Below are 26,699 nucleotides of genomic sequence, written 5' to 3' on the forward strand. Positions count from 1 at the left end.
TAAATTTCCTTTCAGCCTGCTGTCATTTGGTGTGGCCTGTGAGGAACATCCTACTTCCTGTGTATCCAAAGGTCTCAGCTCATTTCCTTGGTTACTGTCAACTCCGACCACCAGTAAAGGCTTCTCCTGCCACAGCTCCCAGGACTCAGGGCCCTGACCATGTGCCTTTGCCTAAATAACACTATTTTATCATGTGTGCAGTTCCTAGTTGGAAAGCTTTATCTGAATTTCTTAACAAAAAATTGAACTTGTTCCTTTTAAGGCTGACAAATGCTATTCATCCTAGGACTCCTCAAACTCTCTTAACTTTTCCACCAGTTCTACACGAGACAGGATTAAAGGATTGAATGGCTCAGTACCAGGTTCCTCACACATATTTAGGGGCCAGAGAACTCTTAAGCATTTACCATAGCATGGAATGGTGGTTTAATGCGGGGTCCTACCCACATTTACTCTACTGGAGTTAGCTGCTCTTTTCATGTGCTTCAAGGGAATAATTTATTGCTATGTTTAAATCTTAAATGTCCCAATTAATTTTACAGCACTTTTTGTTTTTGATATGATTAGTATTTTAAAAATGTTTTGTCTCTAGTATATATTGGCCAGTGACCAATGATTAGAAAAATCACGTGTTTTAAGAACAGGTATTACTGTTGATTTGAGAATTCTCAGCTATCCAATATATCATGTGAAGACCTACAGCCTTTCCTGGGAATGGTTATTTCCCTCACCTTTAATATGACTTTGACTTCCAGATCTATGACATGAGAGTAGTGTGTAAGACTATCTTAGTGACATGGCTTGTTTTAATAAATCATCTCTGATGGCTGCTTTGTACCATTTGTTCAATCAGTTCTGAACACTGAGAAAAATTACAGCTTAGAAGTACTCTGAAAGACATTTTTGTTCATTTGAAAAATAAAGTACGAACTCTGCATTTTGTTAACATTCAGTTTATAAAATACCTTAAAAGAACAGAAAAAAATACTTGAGGTTACATAATAACCAGAATTGAAAAAGAATGGATAAAATATAAATTAAACACATAACTATTTTGCCACTTTAGACACATTTTTAAAAAGGCATTAAAACAATATAATAGAAACCAGAAAGGAACTCTTCACTCTATTGCTTTTTCTGGAAACTCTTCCTAGAAGCACTAAAATTCCAGGATAACAGGCACTACCTGCATTATTTAAAATATACTGTAATTTGCTTCCAGATCTGTCATTTTGAGAGGCATTTTTAAACCAGATTAGATAACTCAGTGCAAATTAAAACTTCAAGTTGAAAATCTGAGAAGAAATGTAATGTACAAGAAATGCTTCTGGAACTGAAAAATTATCGAAAATTCACATTATGCAGAAACTTTCAGGAATTGTTCTTGATGCATGAAATACTGTGTTAACAAGTGGGCCCTTTGAGGTTGCAATAAGGGCTCAATTATTAAGTCTGTTTGCAGTGTGGCAAGGAGTGACTGGAACCAGCCAAAGGTTAGATTTCTGGAAGTTCAAGTTAAGCATAAAATGCTTTGATTCTATTCTAAAAACTTGGCTAGAGTGTACCAGCTACTAAAGGGCAAAACAAGAGATTGGAGATACATTTACTGAAATATTGATGAAGATAAATCTTTTTACTCCTTGAACATATTTGGGGATGAGGGTTTATATTGGCCATGATTTTTAATCTTACAGATATTAAATACTGGTTTAAAATGTATTATGGTAGCAAATTTTGAGAAATAGGAATGTCTAGTTTCTGGATCACAGTGAAACCAAGTCTGGATCATCTCCAAGCACTAACAGGTAGTTACTTTTATAATGAAAAAATATTTTTGTTTAAATATTTCTTTAAAAATATTCTTTGGAGAGTGATGTCATAGGCAATAGGTAGCTATGAGTTTCATGGCAGTGTTTGAGAGAAAGCTTTCCTCTTCTATTCTGTATGACTTCGTGATTCATGGTTGTTAAAGACAAAACTTATGAGTGCTACTGAGTACAAGATGCACAGTTTGTGGTAGGTGCTAGAAAAGCATTTATAAATTGTACCATCCCGAACTTTCAGTCCAAACTGATGACACTGTTCAACTTCCTATTGAAAATTTCAAAGTGTTATGTGAAAACTGAATGAGAATGGACGGTGCTTCCTGACATTATTTTACAACATTCCCTAAATTATATTGGCCATATATTGGCCAGTATATAGGCCATACTGTTATGGCAGTATTATCATAACAAAGTGGCAATTTTTGGCTTTTAGACTGTACTTACCGTGCCCAAGTCATAAAACCAATGTGACATCAAAAACTAATAATATAACTGAAAAGTCATGATGATACAACCTGGAGTTCAGAAAGCAGTAAAAAATTATCCAATGCAATTTTCAAAGTATAAAAAAGTATATTCATAACTACTCACAGAGTGAATATATAGAGCAAATTAAAAATTCTTCAGGGACAAAACCAGCTCCGAATCACGAGAAAGTCATTTAAGTGCAAAAACTATCCAAGGCCTGCACATATCCCTAAGTATCCTCTCATCCCACAAGAGCAAGATGTAAGAACAGGCACGTGTCACTTTGCAAAGAAATGCTTTCATTCTCCTCTCTGGGTCAACGTGAGTCTTGCATATTAAATTCACCAGATCTATCAAACTTTATATGTTTTGTCTTCTTGAGTCTCGTCCTAAAATTAATGCATTTTTTTTTTACATCACATTGGTGTGAAGAAAACAGTGGCAGAAACATGCACAAACCCACAATTAGTCCATATTTAGAAAACTTCCAGTGGGTTCAAGCATTTTACAGCTTTATCTCATTTTTCCACTAACTTCTCATTAGGAATAAAAAGTAAATCATGAGAGTTTGTGCTTAAAAAACACAGTGCATAACAGCACCAAGTACAGTGGAGATACACCATATTTGCAATTTATGGAAAGTACTAAGTTTGTGAAGAATCAACTGCAATTTTGCAAAAAAGGCAAAACTAGATATTACTTTTACCTGGATGGAGCAGTGTGGACTAATGAGAGAATTTACAAATTAAGTATGAAACCTACTGGAGAGAAAATTACTAAGAACTTTGCAAACAAAACTGCCACAGTAGCATCAGCACATAACAGTGCATTGAAGACTTAACATTTCCAATGTAACAGGAAGTAGGTCCTTTAGCTGTTATAAATCATGGCATCATCAACTCAAATAGGAAAAGATCTCTATTCCACTTTGGAAAAGTGTCTTTGATTGAATGGAAGTTTATTAATATACTTCAGGAGATGGCCTTCTTATTCGTCATACCTGAAAGTAATTCAGACATAAATACCCGAGGACCTCACTGGACTGTTATGGCACATTCTTGTGCAAGTGTTTCTCTCTGTTGTCTGCAGTAGTTGCTTTCTAGCTAGTATTTTACTTTTTCCAGTGCCATGGCACCCCTGGGATGGAGATGGACAATATGGAATAGAAAGGATATAAAACTTAAAACTAACAAAGGCAAGCTCCTCTAGATTAGGTAAAACCCCCTTATAATAAAAGGCAGTTTATTAATAAATGGTTTAATACATTCAGGTTTTTCCTCATCTCTCAAAAGTGATGGTTTCCAAAGAAAAGACTCAGTAGTGAAGACTGCACAGTTTTTTTTTTTTTTTTTTTTTTTTGCCTTAGTTTGATATGTTGAAAATCAGAACCTTTAAAGCATTTTGTAAATGGTAGAAATGGAACTGGACCTGGGGGCTGGGGCAGGAAGTAGATGGTAGATGATAGAAATCACATGAAGATGTGATTTTGCTGTTGACATGGACAGCAAGAGAGGTTACGGTTATAAGAAATGTTACAGCAGACAGGAACCACTCTGCCAAGGGTCTGTCAAGAACACAGTACAGGTATCAAAAACAAAAACTGCAACTTTGCCAACTTGTAAACAAGGAAAAGCATTTCACAGATTCAATGTTCAAGGGAAGTAAATGTCTTTAAATTATTTTTGTCAGTTCAACCCTGATTTAGAAGTATGGCTAGCAACACAAGGGGGCTGCAGCGTCGACATCCTGAGCACGCAGCATTCTCCTGAGGAGCTGCGCTCCCGAGCCCCCTTCTCAAGATGCCACGCGAGAAGGCGGCTTCCCTCTCGAGCTCCATCTCTATCTTCTCTCTCTGTACTCCTGGAATATCTGTCAGCTGCTTTGCATTTTGGCGTTTATAGTTCTGGCTGCTATAGATTCAGACGCGGGGAGACTGGAGGAGGGAAGGCAAATTCTCGGAGGATGCTACGGGCCACTTCGACATTATTCTGGGCTATCTCTAAGGCTCTCTTCACCTCTTCGAAGGCATACCCCTCTCCCATGAGTTTCGCAATCTTTGCATCAACATTTTCCAAGGCTGCCTCGGGCCCATGGGGTTTTCTGTGGTGAATTTCCGGTGCAGTCCTGCGGGGTTTGGGTTTGGGAGGTCTGGCTGGTGCTTGTGAACCATCTGTGGAGATTTCACAAGAGAGACACCATTGAAACCTTGAGGTTAAAATGAAGACACTATAACAGAAGTTTTATCTCATCATCTTATGCTAAAATACTAGTTTTCATTGTATTTACAAATGTACTCATCCACATTTCCGCAGAACAAAATATTACCTGTTTTGACTTTGTTTTTAAACAGGATAATTCCCAGTTTTAAAACAATTATACCTATAGATATTGTATACTGAAATACGTACACATAAACATTCTGGGTCTTCCTAAAATTCATAATATTTTTTGCACCTGTAATTAAACTTTTGTGATTATTATGCTCTATAAAAATGCACTTAGTATCTTTTGAGATTCTATTTTTGTATTTTTTCATTATGCAGAGATAGAGAATTTGCTTCAAATAATTTGCAAAAATTGTTGGCAATCCTACCAAATTTTTCTTTAATCAATTACTATGAAATACATACATTTAAATCATCTGTTATTTTTTATAGTCTTTTATTTTTAATTAAAAGTACAGAGACAAAATGCAAGTCTAAACACCTACTACTAATTTTCTAAGATTTCTAATGTTACATTGTTTTGGTACAAAATACTGAGAAAGGCACCTGTATGTTACACACATGTGCTCAAGTAAAGTGAGGCAGTTACTATGACCTCAGGGACATATCTAATAGAATAACTGTTGTACTAGCTTCCTTGTTACTGAGACACAATACTCAGCATTCATAACTTAAAGGACGAGACGCTTGATTTCCTAATGGTGTGGCCCTTGACTGGCTGGCCCCAAGGTAAAGACAACACAGTGCAAGAGCATGGTGAAACAAAGCTGGTTACTTCATGATGCCCATGAGGCAGGGCAGCGAAAGAATGTCAGACAGGAGATGCCAGGTGTTTGGAGTGGGGGCTGGGGACCAGAATAGTAAGCACATTTGTGGCCCCACAAACCACCTAGTCACTCCCAGAAGTGTGTGCTGCACCAATCCCTGGGGCAGGTCACAACCCACCACAACTGGTAATTACTTCTAAAGAAGTGCAACTTTTAGTTTAATAAACGTGTATCTTTGATCTTGGTAGATAACACTAAAAAACATGGAAACTATCGCCATTTTAAAAAAGGGCGAGAACCCCGAGAAGACAAGACAGCTGAAGACAGATAACCTGGCATTCAATAAGCCTCCAAAAACAAGTACCAAATCAACTAGTATATAGCTGCATTTTGAAATTATCACAGAGAACACTGGAACTCAGCAAGACAGACTAGGACCTTCCCAATGCTCACTTGTTTGGCGCTTACTTAGGTAAGTGACCTCAAATCTGCATAGTTGTATGGCTCCTGTCTAGATGCAGGCTCCCTGCCAACCCCAAGCTTCATGTAGTCAATGACATGGTGTTTTGAAGGTGGCTGCATTAGTGAGTGACTGTAGATTAAGTATGTGGATAATGGAAGCCCCACCCTGGGAAAGGGAAGCACTATCAACAGGCTTACAGCCTGTATAAAATATAAAGGGCAGAAAGAAGGCAGGCTGCTGCTTTCTGCCTTGTGCCTGTGCTGTCAGGCCATGACGTTTTTCTCCTCTGTGATGCCTCCCTGGCCTTGGAGCCAGCTGACTATGGACTGAAACCTCTACTAAGTGTAAGCTGAAATAAACTTTCCACTTTGGGTGTTGGGTATTTTGTCTCAGCAACAAGTAAAGTAACAAGTAGTCTTGAATTGGAAAAGGAGTTTCACATCACTTCCTGGTGAGCTCTCTGAGTTCCGTGGCTAGGAATCATCTTGAGAAAGGGCTATTATCTGAGTTGGGACTGATCTAGGATCAGAAGCCCCTCCATATTCCAAAACATGGGACCTCACAGACATTCCAAGGCACTGGTTCCGGGCATAGCAGCCCAACAATCCAGCTTGGCCAAGCAGACAGACTGTCACTCAAGCCCACTGGGGGCTGTGACATAGAGTGGGACAGATAGCACTGTGCTTAAGAAACAAAAGATCAGTGTTCCTTCCCTCAGAGCATGGAACTAGCTAGCTGCATGGAGACGCGTGCCTACTCCAGGACTGCAGCCAAGTGGCAATGGGGTACTTGGGTTCCCTGTCTGTATTACTTGTGTGCCTTTTTGTCACTGGGCAGGGAGGGAGTACCATCGGTCCCACTGCTGCTCCCCCACAGGGGAGTGCTAAGGACACTGAGAATTTCCACAGTTTTTGCTGTTGTCTGATGCCAGATGCATATGGGGGAGCCAAACATAGCTTTGTGCAACTCTCTGCTCCACTCCTGTGGGGGCACCACCATAGGAACAGCAAAGAACACCACAGTTTCTGCTGCCAGCCTACCAAGGCAGCTCACACCGTCCATGTCACCTGATAGTGTTCATGCTGTCATGACTGGCTGTGAATACCACCGAGGGGTGATGCAGGTCCAGTCACCACCTCTCCTTGTTCAGCATCTGGATCCTCACCACCACCTGGTCAAAGGACCAGTGCTTCAAGATCCTTACCACTGATGGTGCTGCCACTGGCAGAGTCACCTTCTAGTAACAGAGAAGGTATCAGGAGTACCCGAGGAAACCCTGCCCTCCAGGAAAGCCTCTACTCCCACTGCAGAGATCGCTTACATCCATGTCTGTGGGTACCACAATTCTCTGAGCTGATGGTGTCTGCACTCTTACAGGGCCACAGAGAAACGGCTCTCTCTGACTCCACCACTCACTAATTACAGCAGAAGAAGCTTTGGGCTACTTCAGTGTCCATACTTGATGATGAAATGCATAGCAACAAACAGATCCTAAGACTCATCTTCAGAAGAAGCCACTTCCTAAGAAGCCCACCTCATAAAAGTAGCAGACATATTTGATCCACAAGATGCACAAATGTCCACATAGGCACAGAAGAAATTTTTAAAAAGCAAGGTTATATGATGTCCCCAAAGAATATAACCTTCTAGCAACATACTGTAAAGAAATGAACTGGACAGAGTGCTTGATAAAGATTTAAAATTATTTTAAAAAATTCAATAAAATCTAAGAGAATAAAAAGTAAAATTAGATACTCCAGAAATATGAATGAGAAACTGAACAAAGAGAGCAATTTTTAACCAAGTAAACAAATCTTGATAAAAATAAAAACTATAATAGGAAGCCTCCACAATGTACCAGATCAAGTGAAAGTAATAGCTGAATGTGAAAAATCTTTTAAAATATTCCATTTGACTAACAACAACAACAAAATGAAGCCAGCATTCAAGATCTTTGTGACACCATTAAACAAGCAGCTGCATTTCTGGAATACTCAAAGACATGGAGATAAAGGCTAAGGACACAGAAAACCTATTCAATAAAATAATAGCAAAAAATTCTCCTAATCTTGTAAAAAATACTGGCATCCACAAACAGGAGGTTTACAGACCTATAAATGGCACAATCAGAAAAGATCTTCACAGGATATTATTCTCAAACTGTCAAAAATTACAAGAAAAAGCATTTTGAAATATGCAAGAGAAAAAGCATCAGGATATTTAAGGATCAGCAGCAGCATATTTTTCAACAAAAACAAGGTATGAGGGAGTAGAGGATATATTCCAAATTTTAAAAGAAAATAATTGCTAATGAAGATTACTGTACTCAGCAAGGTTATTCTTTGGGAGTGAAGAAATAAAGACCTTCTTAAAAGCAATTGAATGTATGCATGGCCACCAGACAAACCTAAGGGAGTTCTAGATCCAGGAATAAAACATTAAGATAACTAAGATCACCAAGGCATGTGACAGTATAAATCCATGTAGCAAAGACACAAACTAGAGCCAGACACTTTCTACACAGCAAGCCATCAAGCCACAAAAAGAATGAAAGGAGCAAAGAACAAGGACTATTCAAATCAACTAGAAGAAAATCGGCAAAATGACAGGACTAAGTTCCTACCTATTAAGAGTAACCCAATTAAAGATGCAACCTGACTAAATGGATTAGGAAAATAAAAGAAAAGAGACCGAAGGATGTGCTGCTTAAAAGACACTTTAATAGTAAAGAGACATACAGACTGAAAGTAGATGGGAAATGATATGCCAAGTAAAATGAAAAATTAATATGGAATAGCTATACTTATATCTGGAAAAATACTTTAGGAAAAATACTGTAAAAAAAAAAAGAGACAAGGTCACTATATAATGATCAAGAAGCATTTCAACAAGAAGATGTAACAATTATAATTCAGTATGAACCTAGTGTCAGGGTACCCACTGTATAAAATAAGCACTATTAAAATTTAAGGCAGACAGGTTCCATTACAATAATGGTGGATAATTACAACATTTCACTTTCAACAATAGGAAGACCATCTTAGACTCAACCAGAAAGGACACAGCAATATCGAAATTAGACTACACTACAGATCAGTGATTGCAAATCCTTTAAAGTATTCAATGATACCAAATAGCCGGCTGTGGCATGCGCCTCAGAGATTTGCCACCACTGCTGCTGAATAAATAGCACTTAGAGAACTGTGTATCCAACAGCTGGAGAATATACATCAGCCTAGGACAGAACGGAATAAAACCAGAAGTTATCAACAAAATAAAATTTAGAAATTATACAGATGTGTGGAGCCTGAACGATTTTGAAAGAATAGAGGGCCATCGAGGAAGTCAGAAGGGAAATTTAAGAATTTCTCAAATGAAAAATGGAAACACAATATGTAATCACTTGTGGGAACAGCAAAGCAGCACTAAGAGCAGCATGCAGCAGTAAATGCCTACATCTAAAAAGATCTTGAATAAACAAGTTAAGGATGCAGCTCAAGTACTCAGTGTGCAGGACCAGCAGGACGACTCTCCTTCAAAGAGGAGTAATAGTCTCCATTTTGGCTAAACCTGGTCCTATTTCTGTGTATTTCTGTGTGCAGAAATGGCCGTTTTGTTTTTATCCCCTCAACTGGCTTTAAGTATGGCAAATGGATCCAGCGGAGGTGCTGATGGGCAGTCTTTAAAGCAACATACAGCTTAGTGATGCCCTGCCGTAGCTTCCAAGTGGTATGTGTGAGGTAGGCAAGTGATGCCACACTGTTGGCCAAGGCTAAGCTCTGAGTAAGAAGCTGTGACGTCTCAGGGCATAAAGATATGACCCCCAAACACTCCATAGTGCCCCAATCTGTGATATGCAAGGTTATTTCAGGCCTCCTGCCTAGCCCAGCTCACAAAACTTGCGTACTTCTCCCATGTCTCTCAGTCACTCATCCCTGAGCCACTCCCCTCTTCAAAAATAATAAAAGCCAGGTTTGGCCCTTGTTCTGGTTAGCCAGTGTGCGACGGACTCACGACTGTCTACCCCCCACAACCGCAGCTATGCCTTCATGTCTTTATTTTTTGCCAGGGTTCCACTGAAAGTGTTAGGCTGGAATTAACTTTCTGAAATTCCAGTAACTTTTCTCTGGGATTGCATATGTAAACTTCAGGAGACTGACAAGAGGTCCAGGAAGGGCTTCCTACACTATATACCAAACTCAAGTTTAGTAGAACAAAGGTACAAACATCAGAGCAGAATAAACAATACAGAGGCTAAACAAATACCTAAAAAAACAATGAAACAGAGTTGATTGACCAACCATTAGCTACACAAATGAGAAACGAGAGAAAATCCAAACAAAATTTAGTAAAATGATGGCCTCCCTGCCCTTCGCCCATGACATGATTCTTTAATAGAAAAACGTAAAGACTACCAAAACACTTAAAAACCTGTAATCCCAGCATCCCTAAAGGCTGAGGCAGAAGATCAAAAATTTGAATCTACGATGGGCAACTTAATGAGACACTATTATAGTCTGGGTTGAAGCGTCTCCCCCAAAAGACTCATTTGATCACGGGGGGGGGGGGGTGGTCTAGCGTTTGTGATCGGTTCCTTGTCTCCCGCTGGGATTGGCTGTGTGAGTGCTGCACCTGTCCAGAGGTGGGGGGCCAGCACAAAAATATAAGGGAGGGAGGGAAGAATGCATTTCCCCGCCATGACCAGCTAAGTTTCAGCCAAGGCACCCTGCCGGGGAGCAGCTGAGTCAACTAAAACCTCTAAAACCTGTAAACTAAATAAACCTTCCCTTCTTCATTGGATTGAGCATCAAGCATTTTGTCTCAGCAACAGGAGAAAAGTAATCAAGAGAGACACTTTCAAAATCAAAAAATGAAAAAAGGGTCAGAATGTAGCTCAGTGCAAGAGTCCTGGATTTAATCCCTAGTATCAAGGAATGAATGAATACTATAATTTATAATTTAATTCAGCAAAAATACATAAAATCAATGTACAAAAATCCAGCTTTTTGATATATCGGTAATGAATCTAATGAGAAATAAGGAAAGACTCCTATTCATAAAAGCTATAAAATAATATTCTCTAGGAACAAATGTAACCAAGGATATGAATGATTTCTAAAATGAAAATCACTGAAGAGATTCCAAAAATAGAAATAGAACTAGGTGCATGGGTTGGAAGAATATTGCTAAAATATTCACACTGCCCAAATTAATCTATAGACAATGTATTACTATCAAAATTCTTCACAAATCTTGAAAAAAAAGTCACAGAATTCATATGGAACTATGCAAAGATCTTAAATAGCAAAAGCATTCTCAAGCAAGAACAGGGCGAGAGGTGTTATGCTATCCGATTTAAAGGCATACTATAGAGACCAAAATAACAAGATGTGGGCTTCCATACACACCAATGAAACAGAACGGAGAACCGGAAATAAACCCACCCATCTCCAGCTACATGATTGTTGACAAATCAAAACAAACCTTGGGGAGGGAAATCTTCTTCAGCAAATGGTAGTGAGAAAACCAGCATCCAAATACAGAAGAAAGAAACCAGATTCCCTAATTTTTTTTACTGGAAACAAAAATCAGCTCAAATTGAATCAGAGATTAGTGTAAAATCTGAAATTACTAGAAAAAATAAGTAAAGCATTTCATGATGTTATAGGCAATGAAATGGTTTGTCAAAAACCGTTAACATGGGAGACAGGACTGAAAAGAACTTCCATTAGTTGCCAACTATTCATGTGACAGAGGGTTTATTTCAGAATATACAAAGAAGGTAGGGAAAAAAAGTAATCCAATGAAAAAACTGGCAAATTATCTGAATAGACACTTTAAAAAATACTGTTTTTCATACATTTATTCATATTTGTATCATTAACAATCAAAATGCAGTCAAACCACAATATTCTTGTTAGAAGGGACACTACCAAGAAAGTAAAAAATAACTGCTTGAGAGGATGCAGAAAAAAGGAACTCTTACTATTGTTGGTGAAAATGTAAATTGATATAGTCATTATACAAAACAGTCTAGAGGTTCCTCAATAAAAACTAAAAACAGAAAGACGATGATTGGCTATTACACTCTTGGGTTTATAGGCAAATAAAATGAAATCAGTGTACCGAAGACATACCTGCACGTCCATGATTACTGCAGCCTATTTATGATAGCTAAAATAAGGAAGGTATTTACGCTAGGTACCCACGAAAAGATGAATGGATAAAGGCAATGTCGTGTGTACTGAATACAGAGTATTATTTAGCCACAAAGAAGGGATTCTGTCACAGGCAGCGGAATAGGTAGACAACTGGCAGATACTAGATTAAGTGAAATAACCCAGACACAGGCAGACAAGGACAATGCTTTCTCTCATATGTGAAAATGAAAGACAAATAAAACAGTGATTACCAGAGACTGGGAACAACGGGAGCCAAGAGAAAAAAGGAGGCTGGATTTGATAAAGGCACACTGCACACATGTATGAAAATACACCAAACTCCATTAACAAGTGTTTTTTGTTATTTTTTAAAGCAAGATCCTATCAATGCTGCAAGGTTGCTATCCTTGCTTGTGGTGTTTTTTATGCCCCTACTAGTGTTCCAAAAGAAGTACAGGAACATGAAAGACACATAATTGCACACAGGATGTACACTGGTACATCTTCCTTGAGTATCAATTTTACTCACATATGTGGGGACATGAATATTTGCCATTATTAAAATGCAGCTATAGCAAATTATAAAATGCAAGGTTTACATGAAGGTTTTTCATATAAAACAAGACTTTAAAGCAACTTCATGCATATGGTTGTCTATTTTTCATTGGTTCTTGTGTTGTTCAGAGTTAGTCTTTAGGAAGAAGAACTAAAAAGTTCAGGTTTAAAATCTTGATTCACATACTGGAGAGCAAAGTTATGAATGACAATGGAATCAGCCTGATAAAAGCATGGCAGAAATAATAGCGAGAGAAATCCAGACAAGCCCTTTATTCTAGATAGGAGCAATATTGCCCTTATAAGCACAAACAGCTATTTCCAGACAAACAAAAATGACCTTACATGCTAAAACGGTTTTAACAGAACCACTGTACATAGAAATATAAAATGCATCTGATATTCAACTTTCACTGTACATGAAGTAACGAACAATCAGGAAAAAGCAAATACCTAAAAGAATTTGTACAGGCAGATGATAAAGTAAAAGAAAGAGTCAGACACAACGCTGTGTATCTACGGAATCTACACTGATAGTAGTTGATGGTTACTAAGGCTTAGATTTGAAATGTCAGCAAAAACTCACATGGTAAAGGCTTGGTTATCAACTGAAAGGTTTTTGGAGAAGTGACTGGACCATGAGGGCTCTAAGTTCCTGAGTGCAGTGATCAGTTGATAAGATAATTTGCTGACAATACTGGGAGGTGATGGAACCAGGAGGTAAGGACTAGTTAGCTGGAAGGACAAGCTCATGGGGTCATAAACTTGTGGACTGTTACATGGTCAATAATCCTTTACTCTTTTCTGTTTATTTATTTAAAGCAAAAAAGAAAGACAAAAACGAAATAGAAAAGAAGGGTGGAATAGTATAGAATTCAACCAAAAAAAATTAACACTAAGAAACCACTAGTTGATACATTACATATTGTCATCTTAGAAAGTTATTTAACTTACAAAATCAAAGCATAAAAGTGGATACACTCAAATATTAGCAGTGAAAACCGTTCTGTTCAAAGATCCAACAAGAATTTAGTAATATGGTCATCTATCTTATACACTTATATCTGTATCCTATAGAGCACTTTTCTTCCCTTTCATTTTTACAGTATCTATTATACATTTTGAGTCTTATTACTTTTTCAGTTTTTAATTAATTCTTACACTAGAGAGACAATGTGATATTTACTAATGTGAATCTTATATATTTCACTTATGAGTATGATCTCAAGTTGCCTTCATTTACCTATAAAGGCCTCGGGATCATCCTTTTTATAGCTGACTAATATTACTTTGTATGAAAATACCACATCTTTTCACCCACTCTGTGGTTGATGGGCATTTTGGCTGTTTCCAGGACTTAGCTATTACAAATTGTGCTGCTATAAACATGGGCGCACATATGTCACTGTGACGTGACCTTTTCAGATTTTCTGGAACCCTTTACTCTTGTATGCTCTCCCCTGACTTGCTGCTTCCTGCCCACCACGAGGAGAGAGGCTTCCTCTACCACACCATTTTGCATGACAGCAGGAATGCTGTTTTATTGAACACATTTCCCACTTTTTTACTTGCTTTATTGCTGTTTAGTATCAACCCAGTTTCCACATTTCTAAACAAAAGCAAAGACATTTAATAGATTAGCTTTCTCTATATAAAGTTAGGGTTTCCATTAGATTTTTGAAATACTTAAGTATTTAATACCACATAAAAATGAACTATCATACAATATAAAATGGCATTTATTAAAAAATTAATGATGTGATATTTGTGATACTATGTTAAACATAATTGAGGCAGAACCGACACCAATTATGACCTTAACTAGGTAAAAATAAGTACAGACAAACCATAAGAGGGAAGCAATTCAAAATGGAAATAGTATTCCTTACTGAGGATAGGATTATACATGACTACTTTTTTTTCCTGTAATTTCATTTTCCTTTCTAAAGTACATGCATTACTTCTGTATTTCATAGAACACCCAGAAGAACTGGATGCAATGGTATGCCCCTGTAACCGCAGAAGCATCACAAGTTTAAGTCCTGTCAGGGCAACTGAGTGAGTCTCTGCCTCAAAATAAGAAAAGTAAAACAGGCTGGAATGTAGTTCAGTGGAAGGGTCCCTAGTTCGCTAAGTCCCCTGTATCACAAAACGAAAATAATGCACAACAATAAAGTTGTCTTAGATCCCCTCCGGTAGTTTTATATATTTAAGCCGCTCAAATATACATAACAGAGAACCAGAGATGGAGCTCAGAGGTGTGGGTTTTGGGGAGTTACTAGATCATGGATGTGTGACACCACTGGACAGGTAGTTCCAGGTGTGGGTGTGCCAACCAACAGGCCTGCAGCCTGGAGGGAATAAAAAGGGAAAGGAGGAAGAAGTCTTGCTGCTGCCTGCTTCCCTGCCACGGACTGTTCTCCTCTGCCATGCTGCTGTGTCTTGGAGCTAGTCAACTATGGAGTGAAACCTTTATAAATTGTGAGCCAAGTAAACTTCTACTTTGTGCCAGCAATGAGACAGTAAAACAATTGTGTTTGTAAAGAATTTAGGGAGTAGGTTGAGACAGTTGATGTTACAGTTCACTGAGACTCTCAGAGTAATAATCAGTACTTCTTTATTACTTAGGTAAAGAGTACTTTTAGGTTTTTTGGATAAATAGCTATCTGGGAATTTCAGCAAAGTTTGCTACAGTTCTTTCTGAAATTTTTAGTGAAGAGCTAACTAAACTTCACGCAGCCTAAAGTAATACACGTGACTGATGTTTCTCTAGGCTCTATAATATCCATGCACTATATATAGATCAAACAATAAAGAAGCTGCAAAACTAGTGTTTTTGGCCACAAGTCTTCCCATAACTGGAATGTTTGTTTTAATCAAGAATTGATTTTTTAAGTTGTTTTTTTAAACACTGTTTCTTAAAGGAGTTATTCCCTTATGTTGTATGGAGGCTGTCAGATATTTTCTCTCCTTGGTTTCATGTTTTGTTTTGTTAGACAATTTAGTAGAACTACAAGCTGCCCATAAACATATCTTGAAACCTCTGTGCTACTTAAAGTGATAAAAGAACACACAATAAAATTTGAAAAGGTTAACATTTTTTGTGCTTTCCTCAAATGTTACAATTTATAAAATTATAGAGGGAATTCTGCATTTTCTGTGCATAGCATCATGGCCATGTTGATATCTCTCAAAGAAGCTCATTATTTACCTTGATTCACAAGTTACAAAGTTTATTTCTGTTAATTTTCTGGAAGCATATAGAAGCATTTCATTATGAATGGTATGAGTCTCACTTACATTTACTGCAATAGAACACTCTACTTGATGATTACACTGGAGCATGGTACAGGAGATCCGAATAAGCTCACTGAATTAATAAGCTTGTTTAATACTAAGTTTTGTGCTGTTATTATTCTAAAGAGATTTTGTCTTAATGCAAAAATAAAGGAACACCACAGTTCACTGTCAAGTGATTTTGCGCATTTTCCCAATGTATTAAGGCAAAATAAGGTGAATACAAATCTTGAGTGAATGAATGTGGCTGCATGGACTGATCAAATATAATATAAAGCCTGCTTTCCTTTTTTCCCTGAAGTCCTTCTGTGGGCATTCCTTTCATAAAGGTTTCACAAGCAAAATGCAAAGGTGATAAAAATAAATACTTACTTAGGCAGGCAGCACTCTATACAAAAGAAAAAAACAGGTGCTCTGAACAGCAAAAAGCACTATCCAGTTAGTCGTATCATCAGTAGCCAGCTCACCTGATGAGGTGAGCTCACCTCTCACTATCAATAGCCAGCTCACCTGATGAGGAAGGAAGCTGGTCGTAATCCTGTGACGTTCTGCTGGGTTTGACATTTTCTCCTGGTAATCTTCTAGCAGGAGGCAAAGGAACTTGGCCACTTACTGGGTCAAAAAATGGATCTTAAAAAGAAAGATAAATTTTGAAATTACAAAGAGATTATCTCTGTTGATTAGCTGGAGAAAAAATTGTAGAATTCTTTTATAATGATTATAGCTTTCAAAAATAAATTAGCTAATCTTACGCATGTAGAGTAGAAGGTGGCTCACATTAGTCGTATTTTATTTAGCTCCAATGTGCTAGTCCCGTTTATTTCCGGGTAAGTTTGTATTTATAACATTTTTAAAATTCATACTCATGGGGCTGAGGATTTAGCTCAGCGGCTGAGGATTTAGCAGGCAGGCAGTTGTATGTTCGATCCCCGGTACCGATAAAAAGGAAAAAGACCGAAAAAAAAAAATTCATACTCATTAGATTTCTTAATTATAAACTTGCTGGTGATAGAAATAGTTTCTGTCCCAACCCATCCTTTGCAATGAATGGAAGCTCTTTCAAAGAAAAAGTGTTTAAATCTTTCCTTTTAGAGTGTTATCTAATTGCTTAATCTCTCTAAGCATTAGGCAGACAAAAATCTGTAAAACTGACCTGAAATTTGGGATTTGTGGGGATTAAGTGAATTTATCTATCTAAAAATCTTCTGTACATATAGAGTGCTTATATTAATGTCAATATGCTCGATCGCCTAAGCTAAGAATCAGAATTATTTGCTGGTTCAATGAAGAATAAAACTGTTTGTTAAAAACCATCTCCTTACTAACATTAAGGTATGATTATAGATTACAATATACCTTTTATTCACCTTAGCAATCAGGAATAGGCTGTCTGAGATTATGAAAAATGTAAATTACAAATAAATTAAAATTATTTTATTATTAATGATGCTCACTAAGTGGCACTAAAGGGAGAAACAGGTATTTCCAGTGTTATTGCATTAAATCATTAGGACCATAAATTTAAGTGGTTTAAAATTAGTAGAAAGTAGGGTCAAATCCTTAGAGCTGACTCCTTTTCTAAGTAGATGACTATATTATCTCCGAGATCATGGATCCATCAGTATTTCTCCGCCTGTCCCTTCGGCTCTGCATTCGTCTCTCGAGCTGCTTTATCTTGTTGGCAGCATCTCTGGAGGTACCACAAGTTCCAGTGGTGGGATCTTGCCTCATACTGTTTAAATCTCCTAACTCAAATACATCACTGTCACTGCTTGGCAAACAGCTCATACTTAATAAATGTTTTCTTTGAGCTACTAAAGATCTGTGTATATTTATACACAGATTCCAGTTTTTCATCAAAGTGAATGAAGGCTGAATGGCTAACAAAAGCCAGTTATAAACATTGAGAATACCTTTTATTTTATTAGTTTGAGTCTGACACTGAGTCTGAGAATTTAGGTAGAAATGAATGTTTAAAATTTCCTACTATCTACCAATTTTTGTATAGTGAATGTTAAGGCGAGATCAAAACCATTAGTTATTATTTTATTTATTTTAGACTGGTCATCATCAGCTTTGCTGGGAACTTTGTGGTACAAGGTAATTTAACTTGGCTTTCATTAATTTTAGCATTAAAATAACTAAAGTTTTGAGCTAGGGTTAGTTGTGCTAAGTTGATAAGCTTTCCAGGCTGAAACTGTTAATTGTCTTGTCTCATACTCCCGGACTGCTAAGATCACAGACACATGCCACTGTATTGTGGCCTGAGCTTTCCATATTTGAAGACTTGATGGCCCAGTCACATGAACTTTGCCTAAATATTTTAGGAGGGAATGAGATAAGTCAAATGTGCAAAAATGTTGACCTCTGATTTTTCAGAAGGCCCAAATATATAATTACTGCATAAAATTTGAATATTCCAAAGCTTTAGTCTCCAGGGAGTTTTTAATCTACAAAATATACAAATTAAAAATAGCACGGCCTGAAGCACTTCTAACCTTTACTTATGTGTAAAAGAAGAGACAAAACTGAACAGTTAGAACAATGGCACATTGTTTTGTGTTGTTTATAATTTAGAAGATTTTAAAAGAGGACACCAATGTAGAATATAATTGAGGCAAAGGGTTTGAAGCATTTAGGTAAGATAAAATTTTTGTTTTTGCTGCTCTTACCCTTTAACTCACATTCATAAAACTGCCAAAATGCAATGACATACTCCTGGACTGAAATCTTAGTGTTTCAGACCTCACTACTCAAGGTATGATGATTTTTTTTTTTTTTAATAGTCTTGCTATGCCGTTCAAGTAGCCCAGGCTGGCCTTGAACTTGTGGCAGTCCTCCTGCCTCTCGAGTTATTTCTACTATCTGAGATGATATGAAATAAATATGACCCATCTTTTACAGATATTGTAACTGCAGAAAATTCTAATGTATATCTATGGGCTGAACATCTTGAGTTACTTTAATTCACTGTGGTTTTCTAAGAGTAATATAAATTTCCTTTGCCATTCTAGTATATCTTTGGTAACATCTAGCCCAGTATATCTAAAATTTAAGTACCATAAAAATATTCCAACGGGCTTGTGAAGACATATTCTTTTGGTGTTATGCCCTGGGTTTCTGATTTAAGGTCCTCAATTTTCGTATCAAATAAGATCCTTCGACGTAGCAGATGCTGCTGATCTGGAGAATACAGTTTGAGAATCTCTGCTGTCCGGTCCTTTACTACTTCATGCAGGCTGAGCACTGGCCTGACTCCCTTAGTTTCAAACCTGTCGGTGCAATCCCCAAATGGCAGGTGTTCCTTAGGTGGCTATCCCCAACAGTGCTTTAGAAAGACTGTAGTCAACAATACCCTTTAAATTCTTTCCAATAATTGTTGCTACTGACCTGGCCTTTCTTTGTGTTCTATGTGTTATACAACTGCATTTCTGAGTTTAACTGGAGAAAGTTTCATTCATTTTTAATAAAGTCAATTTTGTCAGTTGCTGAGAGTTGAATTATGACTTTGAGATTGGATAAGGACTTCCAAAGAAATTCTTGGTTTAAAGGTATACTGAAAGAAAGGTGGCATAAGGTGCCACTGTGCTGTTCAAGTTTTGTACACTTCACAGAGATATCCAAAAAAGAGAAGCAGCAAGCTGAAATGCTGGCCCTTGTTTTGTTCCTCAAGCACAAGACCTGGCATGGAATGGCAGAAGGGGTTCCTATTTCAGCCCACCGGCACAAAAAGAATGATTTTTTGTATCACAGAACAAAACATAAATGACAAAAAAGCATGAAGCTTTTGTTGAGAACTCCAGGTTTTGTTAAGATATGATTATCCTGTCCAAAGAAACGACTCCTGTACAGAAATGGGCACTGCTACTTTGCCAAAGGATATCTTGTATGAAAGCCTAAACAGAAACCAGATAAAGGAAGGACCACATTCACGGCTCTGCTTGGCTTCCTCTCCTTGTTCCTACAGGAGTTAGGAGGTTGCTTTGCAGAAAGACAACCCTGTCATTTGAAAACTGTAACTATAAAGAAGTCAGTGGGCAGATCTAATCAGGAATTTCATATATCATCATGAGAAAATCCAACCACTTTTTCTAACCCAGCTATCTTAAGTCTTTAGGAATAATAATTTCCTGGAGGAAGCCAAATCTTAATAATGCTTAGGAAACATTTATCACTGTACTACAATAAGACTGCATAGACTAAGTAGCAGGGCAAACCAGTAGTCAGATGCTCAGTTTTAGTTTGGCACGTTATTTTCCTTTTAAGATTCTAACTCTAATGAACTCAACTGTAGCAGCAAGAGGATATTCTTTCATGAAGTTTAATTTTTAAATTAAAGAACAGCTGCCACACAAATCTACAATTTTTAGGTAATCTATTAATTTTTTGCCAAGTTATACTCAAATGCTTATTTATGAGCCACAGGAAACCTTAATATTCTACGATATTATATAAAACAATTAAAATATTTATTTTAAAAAGCAAGAGAGCTAATATGTATGACTTTAAATTAAATAAAATATAAACACTACAATGAAGATCTTACAGGATCTGATGCCAGACTAGAAATTTGTCTTGCTAATAGCATGAAAAATTGGAATGGAAAAGATTTCCCCATTTTTCTTAGAAGTGTGGGTAGGAAGGAATATCAGTGTTCTTGGGAACAGAACGACAATTCTTCGCCCTAGAAAGTGGGGCCATTATCACACCCCCAGCCTCACGGTCTGGGCTACCTGACTTGTTGAGCTGCTGGACAATCAACCAAAAATGAAACAAGCAAATGTACAAATGAAATAAAGTGATTTCCATAACTTTCTTTTAGATAAAAAGACAGAGGTAGATTTCAGTCTGAAGCACTAATTTTTTTTTTTTTTTTTTTGGTCTTTTTCCTTTTTATTGGTAGTGGGGATCGAACTCACCACTGCCTGCTTGCAAGGCAGGCACTTATGCCGCTAAGCTAAATCCCCAGCCCCTGAAGTACTAATTTTTGCAGCAATTAATCTTGAGAGATAATTTACGATGATTTTGTGTAAGTCAATGAGTAATAAAATTATGAAGACTTAAAACATTTTATAATTAAAAAAAACAGGCAAAAGTGGGCATCTGCATAAAATATTCCCTGCTATCTCACTGCAACACTGACTTTATTTTAAAAGAAACAACTACACTGAGACTTCATCTACTGGGAAAAATGTCACATTTATAAAAGGTTCTCAGGACATTATAGGAATCTAGCGAAACTATTGAGAACGTAGCATCAGCAAAGCTTAAGTCACTCAGAACTATTTCATTCAAAATCAAAGTCCACTTGTAAAAGCAAAGGTTTCAGCTAGTATAAGTGAAAAACCCCAAAATATATCAGTTGATACGAAGGCTACATGGTAAAGGCTAGCAGGTGATTTATCCACGCTTCCTGCTTGGACCGAATGGAGATCCTAAGCCCTGGGAGGCAGGTGGCAGCCTGACTGAGACAGTGGCGAGCTCAATATTTACTGATGATTACTGATTCATACATATTGAATTATGAAAATAAGCCACTTTTAGAAAATAAAACTATGTATACAGTTATACAACCATAATTTGCATCTCATTAAATATCTTCAGACTTTCTAAATTAGTACACCAAAGTTTTTTAAAAAGTGGAAAATAAATGCTGAAAGAGACAATTACTTAAGGGAAATAATTATGGTTAATACTCCCTGATTTTCACTGAGAAATATAGGTAGCCAAAATAAAAACAGCATTTTAAAAAGTTTTTCATGATTGATGTCACACAGAAATATAAAGCAAAGTTTTTTTAAACTTTACATTTTACTAAAACCACACCTAGAGGCAAAACATTTCAGAGCACAGAGCACACTGTCACTAACAGGATAGAAAAGACATTTAGTATCAGCAGCTCCAACTATTTTCTGGTTATTGGAATTAATGTAAAGTCTACTGTGTCTTCAATTTTATTTGTATAACTCAATACATTTAAAAGTATATTAATACGAAAATATTAATTTGCCCTTGAAGAACAACAGTTTGAGTAGACACACAAATCATTATAAAATAACAAGATGGAGCTATTTCAGAGAAAATTTCTGTCCTTGATATAGTAATGTATTTTACCAGTATCTTTGTTTCAAATAAAATTATGACAGTATGGTGTACCTAAAATTTAAAAACTATTATTAGAAAAAGAATTATAGTTGGTACAGTTGGGGATGCAAAGCCTAAATTCTATCCCTCTTACTTTGAGCTCATTTAGCCACTCTGGTTTTTCAGGATGCCTTTTGTTAAATTCAGATACTATGTGCACTGGATGCTCTAGTACTCTGCTTCTAATTCTACAATTCCCTGTTGCTTTTGCCACGTTCTTAATATTTTCTGGCACTAAATCAATGGACAAACAAACCTACCCAAATGCAAGCTTTTCTCTTCGGGTGGTGGGGGCTCAAGAATCACAAACAAGCATTCAACAGCAATGGTTTTAGAAATACTTTTGCTGTAGGTGAATAGTTTTCTTTGGCTTTGTTTTCCTACCTGAAGGAAGAAGGAAAAGGTCTTGACCTGAGGATGGTCGGCTACTGGAGCCAGGAGGTTTCGAATGTTCTATGAGACTATGCCTTGCAGGAGGCGGAGGAGGAGGGAGTGATGGGGGGAGTGCATCTTCACCTGCATTTAAAGAAAGGTCAGTATCAACAGCAGAACTTCATGAATGGAAACACTCAGTATCAAGCAAAAGCAGTGAGTGATTTTCTCTTGCTGCTTATAAAGAATTTAACTGCCAGGGTTTTTCAGAAGTTCACCGACTTTGATAATGAGATCTAATTATTTTGTAGGCGTATCTGGACAGAAAAACACACATTCAAATACTCTCTTAAACTGCCACTATATCCCATGCCTTTCTATACACAACAGCATTGAAAGTTATGAAATAGGTTATACCATAGTTCATCGGTAACCTTTAAATTATTAATGCACTGGAACATTGAACTAAAAATTATCGTCATTCCCACCATCAAAATAGATTTCTCTGTGTAACACAAAGAATTCACAGCCTGTAATTAGAAAATCACATCATGCACGTATGATTTAATGTCAAAGGATGGCTTAGATTAGCCATAAAGTTTTTGCACTCAATTTTAATTCATTTAAACTAATGTTGCAAATATTACATTTATTGTAAAAATACACAAAAAACGCTCTTAGAGCACAGGAATGTATTTTTTTCCCCCCTAAAGAACAGTTAAATATAGATCCCCTTTTGTGGTCTAAAAACCTAATACTTATATTTGATTATCTCTCAGTTTTAGTAAGTATAAAGTATACTGTAATTTTACGTTCCCTTGTTACAACTTCCTATTTTTGTCAGTTTATCTTTGATTCTTTAGAAAAATAAAGAAAATATCTACTTCTCATAATAAATATTTGTATGTTTTTAAGATGAGTAACTTAAGCATAAAGACACATTAAAAAATAGTTTTACCATTCAATGAGCTTCCCTCACAAAAACATAGAGTATTTTCTTTTAGTCGTCAAAATACTTTGCCAATTTAAAATATCTGAAGATACAGGTGAGCTTGTTACCATTCCACCATTAGCTGTCATGTTACCATGTTCAAAATTTATATATCAGACATTACCCTAGGTAACTGATACACACAAAGATCAAAATCATAAGGCTCTGATTTAAGAAACTCTGATTCCATCAGGGAAGCTAAAGAAAATCTTCACAGGTATGATTCACAGGTGGAATGTGGTTGGTCACATAAAAGAGAAAAACACTGAAAGAAAAGAGAAATGCAGACAAGGGGCATTCCATGAATTGCTGAATAGGTGGAGACCCTAAAATACCAGAGGGCTTGAAACATGTATTCATGAAATGTAAGGATGGGGTCTTCCAAGCTGAGTGAATATGATGAACAATAAATTAAATGGACAAGAAAAGCTAGAGGCAGGACAGAGTGAAGTCATAAATTTCAGTATGTATGTGAATTATCCAAGGAGGATAGCACATACAACTATTTAAATTTAAAATAAGAAAAATTCCTTTAGATCTCCACAGAAAGGGCGATCTAGGTCAGGAAGACATGGGTCAAGAGCCAATGTGCAGGACAAGTTGAGACAATGTTGTGTTAGCACCCAGGTGTAAGTAATGTAAGTGAGACTAAAGCCCTGACCTACAGAAGTAATAGGAATAAAAGACACCACAATTGAAAATAGTGTTTATGAGCAAATACAAAAGTTGATTCATATTTCTAGTGACCTAACAGATAATTCAGAAGGGTTTATAAATAGACCTTCACATGTGTCATACTCTGTTACGGTGAAGCCACAGGAGTGCTTTGTAAAATGAAGGAAGTTTCTGCTTAAAATTGCTGACACTGGAACCAGCCAACTTAAAGATACAAGGGCTAATCGAAAAATGTAATCTACATTTAAATAAAGATGGTATTATGATAAAAGACACATTACACTGCCATTAATCACCCTGAAGATTCAGCTCTTCACTTCAAACACTTATTCCCTGGTTCTTGTTACTTTCTCAAAGAGGGCTGAAGTTGTTTTATAAGCATCTTTGTAAGTGTGATTGAAATTGGTGAATCCTGTTGCCATGTGCCATCCAATGGAAAGGCAAGCTTATGAAAACAGTGTGTCCTCTCCTTATTCATAGGATGTGGCACTGTGTAACTTCTGGCTCTTCTTCTAAATCAAAATGACCAAGAAAGGTCAACGTTTTGAATCAGTAGTGTAACTAGAGACACTCAATAAAATCTCTTCCAGAAGGGCTTCAGAACATAGCAAGAATGATGTGATGAGGGTATTAGCCAAGAAGGGGAGTATTTCAGGGAAACTTAATGGCAATGTGTATTTTACTGTGATAAATTAAGAACTTAAATTCCTATTTTTTGATCACATCACAGATACATGCTTAACTGTACCTTCACAGGTATACATACACAAACACACATTATTTATTTATAATGTGAAACAAAGTGAATTTCCTTGGATGTGTTATATTTTTAATAGTAAGAATAAATCAAAATTCATAGTTTTCTACAAATATGTGTATCATTTTCCATAATTTAGTTAGCATTAGTGAGAATTTGGTCACTTAATGACGAAAAAAAAATTCACATTTATTTAGAATTATTAAATTTAAATCTTCAAATCATCACTTCAAAACTGCAAGAACACCAGGGCAGGGGAAGAGAAGATGTGCCTGTGTTTTTAAGGTTCATCTATTATGTAAGAAAAAATTTTATAAAACCCTAATTGATGACCAGTTTTTATACCATCATTTTTTTTTAAGTTTTAAAAGAATTGTATGAGAAACTAACCACTATTTATCTTGATTTACTATTATTCTGATTACAAAAGAATTGTACTATAGAAAAATCAGTCATACACAAAAGCATAAAAATTATCACAAAACCACCCATAATTTTGTGACTTAATGAAAACTACTTTATATGTAATCATTGTGATTATCTAGGTACAGTAATGGTCACATCATCACCCAGAGAACCCATCCTAGTATCAGGTAGATTCACAACCCAGGAATCGAACTCTGGGTTCTGACAATGCAAATGTGCACATAAGAGGCAAGGGAAAAGGTACTTAAAATGTTTTTAAAAGATTTTAACCTAAAGGAGGCAGGAGCAGATCATAACCAGAGGGTGTCCTGTTGAGCGAAGAGCCATGCTTTGGACTGTCCCGAGTCAGCGGCTGGACAGCTGATAATGGCACTGGATCAGAGGCTGAATCAAAAACATCCCCTAGAGGATAACACAAAACCTTATTGTATTGTTAGTACAACAATGGCACAGAGTTTTGCCTTTAAGTTCTGACCATTACAGTGCAGACCACAAAGGAGAATATATGCTATACCTACCCTTTAAATATATGCCTAATTCAGGGATGTTGGATTTCTTCATCTCTGAAGACGTACCGTGAGTTCCATTCAATACACAATGACCATTATCACAGGACCTAGAACAGAAATCAGAGGACAGATCAGATCAGCACTGAAGGGTCTATTTTAAATTCCCTTGAGTGAGGTGCATAGAGAAGCCTGGCATCCTTGTATCTATAGTGAAGTTTGAAAATAAATACAGCATCTTTTCTGGAAGAAGAATCACTGATAGTAGCTAGGTGGTATTCCCTTTGTTTCAAAAATCAGAAGGAAATATCTAGGAGACAAACAGTTTTCCTCTTTCATTTTTTAAACTGAAACTAAAAATTTGGAGGGCCACAAAAATTGCTGATAGTTTAAATGCTGTGAAACTAGTATCTAGCCCAATTTTTCAAGTCAAAAAGAAGTAAGTGCTAAGGCAAAGAATACACATTTACAACAACTTCACTGTCTGTTGATGGCATTACTATTTTTATTTATGTAACTTAAGATTTTTAATAAAATTTGCAGCCCACAAAAGTGAAACATTAGCTTTCAGTAACTCCATTAAATTCTGACAGGAATATCTGAAGACCCAGAGCCTGCAATACTATTGCTTATACTCAGCATGAATAAATTCTGGGTCTCTGACACTCTAGAAATACGCCTTTATTAAAGGCCTCGATTATACAACTAGCATTTAAACTCTGGTGTTTATAAAAAGCAATGATATTCACTAGAAACACATCTATGTTGTTTTTGGCACCGATACTCTGGGGCCATACCTTGAACTCAGGAAAACAGCAGTAGGAATAGAAGGTGCCGGGCATACTTTGCCTTCAGCATCTAGCTGTGTAACAATCATCTAACGAAGAGTGACAGAGTGAAGCTTACATTTTACTCTTCTCTGAATTACTGTGAATTTTTAGAGCAAAGTCAAAGTACATACATAATGGAGGAGATCACGGATATTTGAATAGATATTGCAAGATTGCTTCATCTGAAATTCATTTCTATTCTCTCTGGTGGCCACTTCTCTTTAAGGAGCCAGACA

General features: G+C 36.7%; 1 protein-coding gene across 5 annotated transcripts in view; it reads right to left on the reverse strand.

Annotated features, from left to right (window-relative positions):
• Positions 1-937: 937 nt before the first annotated feature.
• Positions 938-26,699, reverse strand: part of Cblb (Cbl proto-oncogene B) — a 217,242-nt gene continuing 191,480 nt past the window's right edge. For 4 of the 5 annotated variants that reach the window (XM_003469289.5, XM_063224893.1, XM_063224892.1 and 1 more), the window contains exons 15-19: positions 25,646-25,743; positions 25,398-25,529; positions 22,291-22,422; positions 16,273-16,392; positions 938-4,464 (exon numbers count right to left, since the gene is read on the reverse strand). In XM_003469289.5, coding sequence (XP_003469337.2) covers positions 4,205-4,464; positions 16,273-16,392; positions 22,291-22,422; positions 25,398-25,529; positions 25,646-25,743 — 742 coding nt within the window. In that variant the 3' untranslated portion in view covers positions 938-4,204. The remainder of the gene's footprint in view (positions 4,465-16,272; positions 16,393-22,290; positions 22,423-25,397; positions 25,530-25,645; positions 25,744-26,699) is intronic. The other variant, XM_063224895.1, reaches the window with a different exon arrangement.

Source organism: Cavia porcellus, unplaced genomic scaffold (assembly GCF_034190915.1).
Source record: "Cavia porcellus strain 051 isolate PalLab524CR breed Dunkin Hartley unplaced genomic scaffold, mCavPor4.1 scaffold_15, whole genome shotgun sequence".
Taxonomy (NCBI): domain Eukaryota; kingdom Metazoa; phylum Chordata; class Mammalia; order Rodentia; family Caviidae; genus Cavia; species Cavia porcellus.